General features: G+C 36.0%; 1 protein-coding gene across 11 annotated transcripts in view; it reads right to left on the bottom strand.

The window, feature by feature from the left end:
* LOC149786821 (ATPase SWSAP1-like) overlaps positions 1–12,545 on the bottom strand; it is a 113,188-nt gene that overhangs the window by 22,347 nt on the left and 78,296 nt on the right. For all 11 annotated transcript variants that reach the window (XM_089977335.1, XM_089977336.1, XM_089977334.1 and 8 more), the window contains 2 exons: positions 8,359–8,517; positions 228–342 (listed from right to left, as the gene is read on the bottom strand). In XM_089977335.1, coding sequence (XP_089833461.1) covers positions 228–342; positions 8,359–8,517 — 274 coding nt within the window. The remainder of the gene's footprint in view (positions 1–227; positions 343–8,358; positions 8,518–12,545) is intronic.

Genomic DNA, 12,545 nt, shown 5'->3' with positions numbered 1-12,545 from the left:
AGGACTTTATTGTCTGTATATATAGGACTTCATTGTCCATATATATAGGACTTTATTGTCTGTATATATAGGACTTCATTGTCCATATATATATAGGACTTCATTGTCCATATATATAGGACTTCATTGACTGTATATATAGAACTTTATTGTCATAATTGTGGTACTTGTCCAAAAGAAAACACATTAGTTTTACAGGTGTGCTTACACCATAAATATTGATATACCTTGGATTGTTCTATATAGTACTGCATGTCATCAACGATCAGAACTTGTGGATGAAGTACCCTCATGTGGACATTGCTGCAAAACTTCACCAACTCATCAGTGCTGCTAAGATACCTGTGGAAGAATTGGCAAAAAGAAGAACTAGATTTGTATTTGGAAAATATATATGCATTCACTGAAAGAAAGGCATACCAAAAAAAATTCCCCAAAATTTAGAAAAAAATAAAAATAAAAATTTAAGCATATCATTTACATATGAATACAGATAAGCATGTTTACATTTAATTTGTTAACTCCAAGTGGTTTTTACTTGATTATGCTAACAAGGTGTTTGTCAAAATGTTCAAAATTAATTTTACAAAATTGACAAAATTATTGACATTCCCTAAAAATCAGGTCATCTTTATATAAATACAAGCCCACTATATTTAATTTTCCTGCCTGTAGTGGTTTTGCTTCACTGTCCTAATACGATTCTGTCAAAAAATGCCCAAGTCCAAAAATGGTAATCCATGGAAAGGTCTCACACTCTACAGATTAAAAAGAATCCCAAGAAACTCAAGATATGACCACTTTATTCCTCTTAACTGCTGAGCATTAAAACCATTCCAGCCATTCTACAGCAATAACAAGAATTTCAAATTAGCAGCTGTGGTGGACATATTAGAAGTCAGACTGACACCACTGTCATTTAGGACCAAGTAGTCATCATTAATAGACTTCTTCTGGTGAATACCCCATGTCAATATGACCATCCATTCAGAGGAGGTCCATTCAGAGGAGGTAGTCACAGATTTTAAAGACAACTGTAGTGGCAGCCATACTGAACGCATGATTGACCTCACTTTCATTAAGGACCAAAATTATCATGAAAGGTTTTCTGGTGAAAACCCTATGTTGATATAACCATCCATTTGGGAGTAATAGAGATAATATTTTCAAGATGGTCACCATGTCAGTGTGCATCATTTTTATTCAGGACCAGCGAGACACCACAGTAAGTCTTCTGTTGAGAACCATACATTAAAATGACTTTTCATTTTAGAGAAGTACCAACAATCAGCACCATTTTAAACTACAACCAAATAGACACTTCTGGTTAAATCCTTTTTCTTGATATACCTCTCCATTTTGGAGAAGTTTCAAAATTTTCAAGAAGGCTGCCAGGTGGCCATACTAGATATCCAATTTGCACTATTTCCATCTATGACCAGCCATCTAAAAGAAGTAGCAATAATACAATTTTAAAGGTGGCCATACTGTGGATCAGATCAGTACCATTTTCATTTACAACCAACTAGACATTACTAGAAGCATTGCTATGAAAACCCCATGCTGATATGACCCTTCAATCAACAAAAGAAGCAACAACGACGTTTTCAAGATGGTTACTGTAGCAACCATACTGGACGACTCAGCATTTCCACTGAAAGCCCCATGTTGATATGATCATGCAGTGAAGAGGATTTTTTAGAAGCCATTCTGAATGCCAGAGCAGCACCATTTTATTAAGAACAACCAGACTGAATAGAACAGCTGTTGACTGCATATGCCTGTCAAATCTGATCAAAGTCTTTGAGGTGCTTTATGAGAAAAAGTTATTTAAAGGCTATTCAGATTTCCATAATAGTGATAAAACTTGATGGCAGATTGCCATCATTTGTAAAAATTTGAAAGGTTTTCATGGGGGGATGTTTTATGTTTAGTTAAATTCTATTTTTTGTGATTTTGGAGAAGACATTTAGAGGTTTTCTGCTTTGGGTCTCGAGGGAGGATAACAGTGCTAGATATGAAAGGCATGCAGTTTCCTAATTCTACAGTCCAACAATAGCAGTACCTTACAGTGTTTGGGACTTATGATTTTAAAGTGCAAGAGTCCCTCAAAAGAGAATGATGTGCTACTGTTCAATGAGAAATGTTTGAGCTATTCAATATAACACTATTTCTTCTTTCTAACTGCTGATATGCTCGAATGCAAGATTTTCAAATTAGCAATTATGGTGGCCATACTGGATGTGAGACCAGCACCATTTTCAATGAGAACTAACCAGACACTATTAGAAGACTTTTGGTGAAAATGCCAACCATTCAGAAGAATTATGACAAAATTTTCAACATGTTCACTGTGGCAGATTTACTGCTTGCATGCAAGGCACCATCTTCATTGAGGACTGACTAGATACCATGGGAAGTCTGTTAGTGAAAGACCTATTTTGATATGACCATCAATACTGAAGGTGTAGTAATAACAAGATTTTTATGTTCGCTGCAAAGATGGCCATATTGGATGTCTGTGAGGCAACAATTTTCATTTCGTTTGGACCAACTAGACATTATAAGAAGTTTTCTGGCAAAAACCCTATGTCAGTATGACCTTCCATTTAAGTGGAGCCAAATAACAAGTTTCAAGATGAACTATCAATGCAGACATATTTGGATGTCAGACTGGCACCATTTTCAGTTCGTACCAACTAGACCTCATAAGAAGTCTTTATGTGAAAACCACATGTTGATGTGACCATCAATTCATAGTTTCACGATTTTCAGGATACAATTTTTTTTTAGCAGATTATGTTTCTCTGAAAATACCTACCCAGCCACATCAATATTAAGAAATTAGTCTCTACTAACTATGAAACCAGCCTTCCCTGAAATACCAAAATTGTTCTTTCTGGATGTATAGCACATCAATAAGAGAAAACTCTTACACATTAACTACCCTTGTTATCAGCTCAAGCCTGTGTGACACCTTTAACAGGATGCTCTCATTTGTGGAGAATGAAGGAGGGTCTGATAGTAATGTGATATAATAAGCATTTAGGAAAAATATTGCTAAACAATTTCCTTTCTCCATCAAATACATTGCCCGAGCACATCAACAGCAGAATAATAGATAGCTGGATGGAGGAAGGAGATGATGTTTGAGCATCCAACCTGTACCCACATCCTCCTGAAGAAACATGATGACCGCTATATTGAAAGGATCAACTTCCCCTAGCATGAAGTTAGCACATTCGAAGATTATTCATTTATACACTTGAAAGGGTGATCCCTGTAGGATACTGCACTTGGCTACTACCTTACATTAAAAAAATTCCTGGATAAATACACAAAAGATGCAAGGTCATGTGAGACTGAAATGGTCTTATAGTTGTAATGAAGGCAAAAGTTGCAAGGATGTGGGAGCCTTTGAAATGATCTTATAGTTGGTAATGAAGGAATAAAACTATGGTCCAAGTTACCTAAAGATTTTGTCTCTTTTTACAAAATGCCTATATTATACTGCGCTTTTCCTTTCTGTGTATCATGTATATCAAATCAGATGCTTTATTCAAAATAGTGACCTATTATGTTTCAACTGCTTTAAATGACACTTAAAGTTATGTTAGATATGACCTTGGATTTGTTTTTAGGTGGAATAAAGTAAGGAAACTTCTGCCTGTAATAGTATGTATGCATTGTCATAAACATGAGGTAAAATAGAAATAAAAATGCCCAGGTATGAATCACACCCACCTGCTCCATTGATATAGGAACACATTAGTACCCATGTCCAAAGGTAATAATATTAGTACTATACAATTATCAGTGGTCCAACATGATTCAGCTCTTCTATGTGCGGCCACGTTATATCAAACATGAAACTGTCCTTATTTATGAGCAAAAATCTTCATTATCTTGTGAGAGTTCAGAGTATACCGATTTAATAGCCCCCTTTAGCCAAGCAGTCAGTACTTACTGGGTTATATCCTGCTTTCCTACCTTAAGCAGTAAGAGACTCTAAAGGCTGCAATAGATATTCTAAGGGGGAACACTGGGTTCTGCAGCTTCACCTCTGTTGACATGTTAACAGCGGAGAGGGAGAGAGTGGATGGTCATTTGTTGATTGCCTTTCAACTGTACTGGTCACCTGTTTTTAGAAATCAGGCAGTGCCATTAATATGACTGAGCTGAACTGCATGAAGTTTAAATCTCACAGCCTGCCTGCAGAAGCTAGGGCCAGATGGTTGCCTATAGCTCACCTGGCCATGAAAAGGTTGCTGTTGTTACCGAGAATTATCCCTGTGGTCTTTCTGTCAATGATCGTCCCTTCTCTTGTATACACCCTGATGTGATCATACAGATATGGAGGCTTACACAGAGAGCTAAAGGAGCAACTATTGTACCAAGTGCTTTAGCACCTCCTCAATCTGACTCTCAGATGGAAGGGGGGAAACAAAGGGGAGGAAGCACAGAGTTGCTACAAGGTGGGGTTTCAGAAAAGATTCAGATAAACATCTCTTCTGATCATGTTGAGTTTATGGCCATTAACGCTTTCAACATCGTATGGTGACTGGTCCTATTGACTACCTTGGTAATAGCATACCAATACCCAGATATGGGCACTTCTAGCTTCCAAACCTAGACAACTACATGAAACCACTACAAGAAAGAAGGAAGTCAACATAACATTCCTGGTCAAATTTGATATGGCATTAAATATTTGTCTGTACACTATATAACAGAGTGGAACAGGCAGGTTTATGGCACTATCATCCCTGCCAAGGCTAGGTACATTTGAATGAAAATCATCTGAATGTGATTTGTATCAGTGTGCAGAAAGTTACAGACATGACTCACCAAAACGAAGGCCCTCAAATTATTAGGCTTGCAAGCTCTATCCAAAATTATTACAGTCTTTGATGGTCATGGTAAAAATATGAAGGATAGATGTTCATCATCAACATTAAAGAACACAAAGGCCATGACCTTGTAGCAGTATGGCTTTTAGTAGAAAAGGACACTCTGACAGAGGAAAATTCTGCATATTTACTGCCACCTAAAAACAAAATTTCATCCTTCCATAGTTGGATTGGAATATTTAGGCTAGTCCATGTGGACCCTTCATTGTAGAGTTGTTCTCATCCTGGATAGCATTCTGTACAGCAGTGATGACAATGAATGTCTTAAAATAAGGTTCTACCTAATAGATTTTCTAGCAGAACTGGCCAAGATGTGCAGCATAGAGTAAGATCTGAATGGTGAATGCTGGTCTGGCAGAGTCTGTTGGACATGGCAGGATGGCTCCAAATGTGATGCAAGCTTGCCTTGTAGTTGTGTTGTGAATATGGTTGGTCCAGCTGGTCAGCTGACCTGGGTGGTTTGCAGGCATAGGATTATGTTGCTGTATGAACTGTCAAGAAAAGTGCATTTGCCAGTTTAGAATGGCAGATTCATGACTGCCAAAACAGTACATTGATTGCCTGGACACCTGGACCTGTTGGTTGGCAGTTACAATGGTATGTAGTGAATGATATATAACCTGCAGGACAGAATATTGTTGTTGTTGTTGTTGTAGGGTTTAATGCCATTTTTCAACACAAGATAGGCTATACATGGCGGCCAGTATAACTGGTGGAGGAAGAACCTGGAAAACCCTGGGAAGAACCATCGACTCACGAGAAGCTACTGGCAAGCTTTCTCACATACCCACGTTAGCCGAGCCTGAGATTCAAACCCATGTAGACAGAGGTGAGATGGCAGTGATCCGTAACAGTGAGTGCTTTAGACTACTCAGCCACATGGGTGCCAGGTCAATTTATGCTGGCAAAGATGGAAGTTAATATCACATACACAGCTCTAAGGTTCCTAAGTCCATGTGTGGGCAAGAATAGGGATATATGCCCAAACTGGGTTAAAATGGTCCTAGTTTTATCTAACTCACTCATCAACAATCTAGATATCAGATCTTGCTGTAGTATTCCAATATAGCTCGAGTGGAATTGCCTGTTCTGGTTTCAACTGGATCTGAAGAGATTGTCACTTTGTGCTCTGGCTTAGGTATATTCAACTGTTGTGTAGGAAAAGCAACTGGATGTCTACCAAGAAACTGGTCAACAATTCCAACTCTGAATGTTTGTTTAACGCTTCCAGTTCAGAAGATTTGGAGCATGCCTTTTTCTAGTAGCTCTTAAATTTCATTATCAAGACACTGTTCCAAGCATCTTCTGCCGCATAGGACACATTACATGGGTGAAAACAAGAGCATTTTGTGCAAGGATTGCAAATCAAATAATTGTCCCCAATGAATTGAGAAGCATCTGCACTTCTTGCACTTGACTGATATCTCTGTAATGAAAGAGAGAAGAAGAAACAAGTGCTTCAAGAAATATATCTAATTGTTCAAATAGGAAACGAGATGACCTATGAAATCCCTGTCTATTACAAGGACAAGAGCAACCTGTAAAAAGTACATAAGTATGAATAAATTTAATCGGAAAACACATGTTGCATACACCAAGTATACTGTCCCATTGCAAAGGCACGACTCCATGACCTGCTGATAATGTGCAAGCAGGTATAAATCCAAATATTTCTTAGAGTAAATGCAACAAATATAAGCATGTTTCTTTGTTTAATGAAATTAAAATCACAGACAAAATTGGTAAATGAAACCATGATATGTCATTCACTTTAAGGGTGAAATTTGTAGGTGAAAACAGTAGTTCGTGAATAATTTGAAATTTTGAATCAACATTATGAATATGCAACTTTCAACAAATTATCTTGATTAATTTTCTTTTTAAAAAAAAACTCTCAGTACACTGTAAATAACAATATAAGATGAAATTTCAATAAATTAAATGTTAGCAGCTCCTACTAATGTCAACACTTATAAAATAAAGTAAAATTTATGTGTAAGTTTTATCTTTTAATTTGTCTTCAATGTAATTATCATAAACCTGATATTCCTGCTTCAATCATAATGTGAAATTTGTAAATCAACCATCACAGTGACACTCATAAGCATTTCCATGAGAACCTCATTCAGTACCAACTGGTTTCCAATTTGTGAAAGTGTTGGATGCACTCTTACAATTAAAATTTGACATGCATTGTATTATCATGTTATCATATCATATCTTCTGTATCAAATCCAGCAAAATTTGTAGAACAAAGAGCAAAAGGAGCGCCTGCATAAGAGCCAGAAGTCACAGTTAGTTTCAGAATTTGATTTATTATGAAGAAGCAAGTTTGAAAATCAAATCTTCTGTATCAAACTGAGTAGGTTGTAGAATAAAATAAGCAAAAAGAGTGCCACAATCCTGCTTGCATAAGAGCTAGCAGTCACAGTTGTGTGTTAACTTATTTCATATGACCTATTGAACAGTGAGAACACTGCAAGTACATGCAGCATAATTAAAGTATTGAACATTAATCAGTAGTTGATCAAACTCATTAGTATATTTGATCAACGATAGTAATGGAACCTAGATAACTTATATATAAAAAGATTTGATTCATTATGGAGTTTGAAACTACATAGTTTTGCTGAAGAATGAGCAGAACTACTGCCATAAGTTGCAATGTAATTCCAGCATCAGTATTTTACTAACAATATAACTATTTTAAATTGATTTTCTCTAAGCTCTTTTCTGAATAACGAATCTTGCTTTATTCTGAATCTACTGTAACACTACGATGTATCCATATTCACATGCAAAAAGGCAGTGACATAATACACAATGGTTTTCCTGGTACATATGTGATGTGTGTTGATACCACTTTGACTACAATTTTAAATAATCTTTCTGAGATAGGATATAGTGAAAATAAAGGCAATATGATGTACACCTATGTTTAATACTCTGAAGCATGTGGGTCAAAGATCTGAGAGGCTAAGAAAAATTGGTGTAAGGTTCTTGATAAAAAAAATAGTCCTCCCCACCATTCCATCCTTTGAATATTGATTTAAGTGGCCTGTATCAGCAGGTTAGATAAGGACTATGTTTTGTCATTAGTCATGACTCTGCTTAATACCTTTTTACCCATGGTCCTTTGCGATACGATTTCCTCATTTCTCATGAATATGCATGAAAAAATCGATCAATAGGTGGCTGTGTTTTGAAGAAAAATATGCAACTGGCTCACTTAAAGATTATGGGGGGTCAACCTTCCAAGGCACACTTGGGCACACTAATGATTGGTTTGAGAAGGTTTATTCAGAATTAATAGAAATGAGAAACTCTTGTCACAGTCAGACATGGGTGATGTGAGACCAACACTTTCAACAATGTTATTGAGGTTTATTTACTCTACAAAATAATTCCACTGTCAAATTTTTATATTTTTAACATAAAGCATGCCTACTGAAATGTCAGGGTCTTGAGGGAGGAGGCTGCAGATGGACATGGCATTCCATGGACAGATAGAGGCATCCTAGAAAACGGTCGTGGACTGATGTAGGTCACCATGATGTCTCTATTAGCTTGTGAAACAGCACACTGGAACAGCAAAGAGCTCACTCCACTGAAATAAATGAAAAAATGTTAAAATGGTATTTATTTTACACTAATTGCTGAATATATTCTAACAACTTAAAAACTTGCCCAGAATGCCTCAGCAGTTGTGGTGTGATAATTTATCATAATAATCAAAGATTTGTCAAAAAAGTCAAACAACCAAGTGTTCAGTGACAATTTTCCAAATTCAAATATAAAACAATTAAAGTCTCCTTTTTTAAAAATATAACTTTTTCTAAAGTACAATATTTGTGTAACTGCTTCCAGGTAATAAAGTCTATTGTTGTTTTTTCCTAAACCATTAATATTGCCAACTGACTAATACACAAGTAAGCCTTGTGACTTTATGGGATATAAAGAACTTGGCCATCACCAAATGATACTGTCTAAGAACATAATATAAAAATAATTCTGGTTCAAATCAATGGTTGATTGGTTATGATCAAGCTAACATTGGTTATTATATATTTCACTCAATTCTGTAGTGAAGGATGCTGAATAATCCAGATGGAACCATGGAATTTTTATCAGGACTTAATCCAAGAAAATTTTGGTGGAAAGTAGCTACATTACCTCCATTATTATTTCAAGTCTTAAGATGGTGCAACATTTCAGAACTGTATACAATAAATTCAATTTTACTTGTGAAGTATCAAGTTTCATGGGTTTTTTCTACTGTTACAGACAAAAAAACATTAAAGGACCTATAAAAATAATCAATTCATCTGACAATAATTTCATGTCACTGTTAAGAAAAACCTGAAAACTGATGCCCTTCAAACAAAAAGAATTCAAGATATGTCAGAATATTTTATTATGTTGTAGTTTTAACTATATAGATTAGGAGGAATAGCACATGCATCCAACCTTTACCATTGTCATCCTTCAGTGGGCAACGTGACTGTGTCCTCAAGAAAAGAATTAACTTCTCTACCAATGCAAAGACAGCACAACAAGAATATGAACTCAGTTATCGTCAAAGTCAACCACTGTATGGTTCAGTATGAGCATGTCGCCAGCCAGACTGAAATGTTCTGGGCAAATTCAGTGAAAGCTACAAACACAATACACAGAGCAAAGCTAACCCAATGTCTTTATGATGTCTCAAATAGAAACATTGAATTTTCATGCAAGGCTCATTGAATCCATTTCAATTGCATTAGCTAAGACCTTCCTGGGGGGCACCTGATTCTGAGACAGCTCAGAATACACTGCATGAATGACCCACTTAGCCATCAGGCCTGTGCTTGAGAAGCTGTTTTGCTTTCTGCTTTAGGTGGACAGGATGAGTTTTTGTCATGCACTTCAGATGCTTTCTGTGTGCCTCAGAAAGTACTTGACAGCACAAACTGAATCATGCAGCTTTCCTTCCCTCAACAGACTGGTGGAGGAGAGAGCGATTTTCTTCTTACTGCCTTTAGACAGCAACCTGTTCTTGGAATGAGTGTTGAATTTCTTTTCAAGCAGGGCTGCCCAAACAAGAACCAGCTGTGGAGAAGTGTGGAGATGGAGCTTCTCTTGACAAAGATTGAAAAAGTGAATAATGATCATAATAATTCTTTATTTCAGAAAGGTAAGTCAGTTAGTTTTGCAACTAGACCATTTGCTGATGAAGTATAAAAGAATAAAAGGCAACATTAAGCAACAGAAATTAACTGAAGGAAATTCTACTTTATGGATAAACACATTCATACATTTACATGAAAACATTTAAGCAGTTCTCTCTCTCCCTTTCTCTCATTCTCTGTCAGTTTTGTGGCTTACATTGTATCACTCTCTCACACACATACACACACACACACATTTTAACTTATTTAAATTATTGTATGCATACATACTTCCAAGCTTTAACACCTTACGGGAGCCATAAAACTGGACCACATTATAGGTGAGGACTCCTTATTTTGAGGTATTGTACCCCAAATGGAATGGGATGCATGAATTTATCTGCTTTATAAAATGGACTGCCTGATACTGAAGCACCTTAAAGTGAGAGAGTACTCTACACACATTACAATCATTAAATGATATGTATATTATCAATAAAGACATATACAAATAGTGGAATTCCTTCACCGATTGTGAAGATTTTAATTCAGTAGGAAGGGAGTTCATAATTTAAATTCCTGTTCTAGGCTATGGTAGTTTTACATTATGAGTATCATAAATACTCACAAGTCAAGCCCAACTGCAAGCGATATAGACTCTAAACTGCCATTACATAATGTACCAGCATTATGTTGTTTGTTTTACTGATTACTCCTAACAAACTATGCAAGAACATATCAGAGTCTGTGCAGATTGTACTTGGTTCCCACTTACAAGCAAGTGTATATATTTGCTGCAGAATTCAGATTATAATTATCATTTTCACACAAAACATAAAGGTAAATTTTATGTCATTTGGAGGCTACAGATTTTCAAGACATTTTGATGCTACTGGTTTTCAACATAGTACTTTGGTATTACTGGTTTTCAACATAGTACTTTGGTATTACTGGTTTTCAAGGTTTGGGGAGAACGTCTCCATTAAGGCATTTAAATACAAGTGTTGCTTTAAAGTAGTTGAGTCAGTCCTGATTTTTCACTCACTTGTGACAAAAGAATGTGGTATCATATGAAGCTTTGAAAATTATTTGGCAGCATTTTGTGTAATCTGTATGCTCTGTATAATGATATAGAGGCAAAATGAAGCACAGTCAAATAAATGACTAGTAACTAGTCATGGGGCAGAGACTTTATGCAACTCCAATGACAGTTCTGAATTTAAAGACTTCCTTAACTAAATGGTCAATACATTCACTCCAATCTAAATTGCAATCAACATGCACCCTCAGATTTTTTATATTAAACATTGTCCATTCAAGTACCTTTAAGAAATACCTCAGTCTCATGATTCTTATGTTCAAAAAACATTTTTTCACACTATGTCAAAAGTCATTTTTTCACACTATGTCAAAACAGTCATTTTGTTCACACTATATCATAAATATGTCATTATTAAATTTTGAGAGGATCAGAATTATGTTAGGTCAATATGTATGATTAGTGGTGTAATCTGCATAAAAAGTCAGGTTGTGGATTAGGTTTGTACAAAAGAAGGTCATCAATGAGCAGCGAAAAATGAAACAGCCTTAAAAAGTGATCCTTGAGGCACACCATCAGTTATAAATGTTTACCTGATCTATTATTATCTCATATACAAAGATTTTGACATCTTTTAGTTTTGGGAACTAAAGCAAATGCTGTTTTGAAATCAACAAAGAGTACAGCTAAACTGCCATTATTAGTGTTTTTAAGTCAGCCTTCAGTAAGTTTTGTTACTGCAATCATACATGGCTGGGAGTCATGGAGTCCTCATCGCCCTTTGTATAATAGATTATTCACAAATGAGGTAATTGGTACACTGGCCAGCAACATAAGCTTTTCAAATATTTTGGACACAGCTAGTAAGGATTGTTATAGGTCTGTAGCTACTTCAATCTTTCTTTGGTCAACCTTTGAAAACAAGAAACACTTTTGCTGCCTTTTGTGTGTTACAAAATGTGTCCAATGCTTAAATTCACAAGATGTGACACTGATTATGAATTATTTAAGCATTTAAAAAACTGAGGGCCTATACCATGAAAAATTTGGAGGTGTTGAGTTTCAAAAGCATATTATAAATATTGGACTCCTGCACTCTCTGTATTTGAATAAGATATTTTGAGGAAGTATTCAATTGAAGTCATGTTGTTCTAGTTTTGTCAGGTCAAATGAAAAGGTTTCTATTTGACAAGTAACTGTAATGAACCAGGACAGTAACTTGGCGCCTCAACCTGATGAACTCGCATCTATGCAGATCGCAACTTTCATTTGGTGAGTTTTCTGGACTTTGATCAAGATCACTATCTGATGGTTTAAGCCGTCTGCAAGGAGTGCATATAGAGGCAATCAAACAGAAATCCAGACAGAGATCAACTCTGAAGCATTAACAATCTAACTGGAATCCCATGTTCAATGTATTGAATTGGACATTTGACTGACATGTTCTTC

The sequence above is a fragment of the Sinohyriopsis cumingii genome, chromosome 12 (assembly GCF_028554795.1).
Source record: "Sinohyriopsis cumingii isolate HCF-2022 chromosome 12, ASM2855479v2, whole genome shotgun sequence".
In the NCBI taxonomy this organism is placed as follows: domain Eukaryota; kingdom Metazoa; phylum Mollusca; class Bivalvia; order Unionida; family Unionidae; genus Sinohyriopsis; species Sinohyriopsis cumingii.
This window is presented reverse-complemented; position numbering and strand designations above follow the sequence as displayed.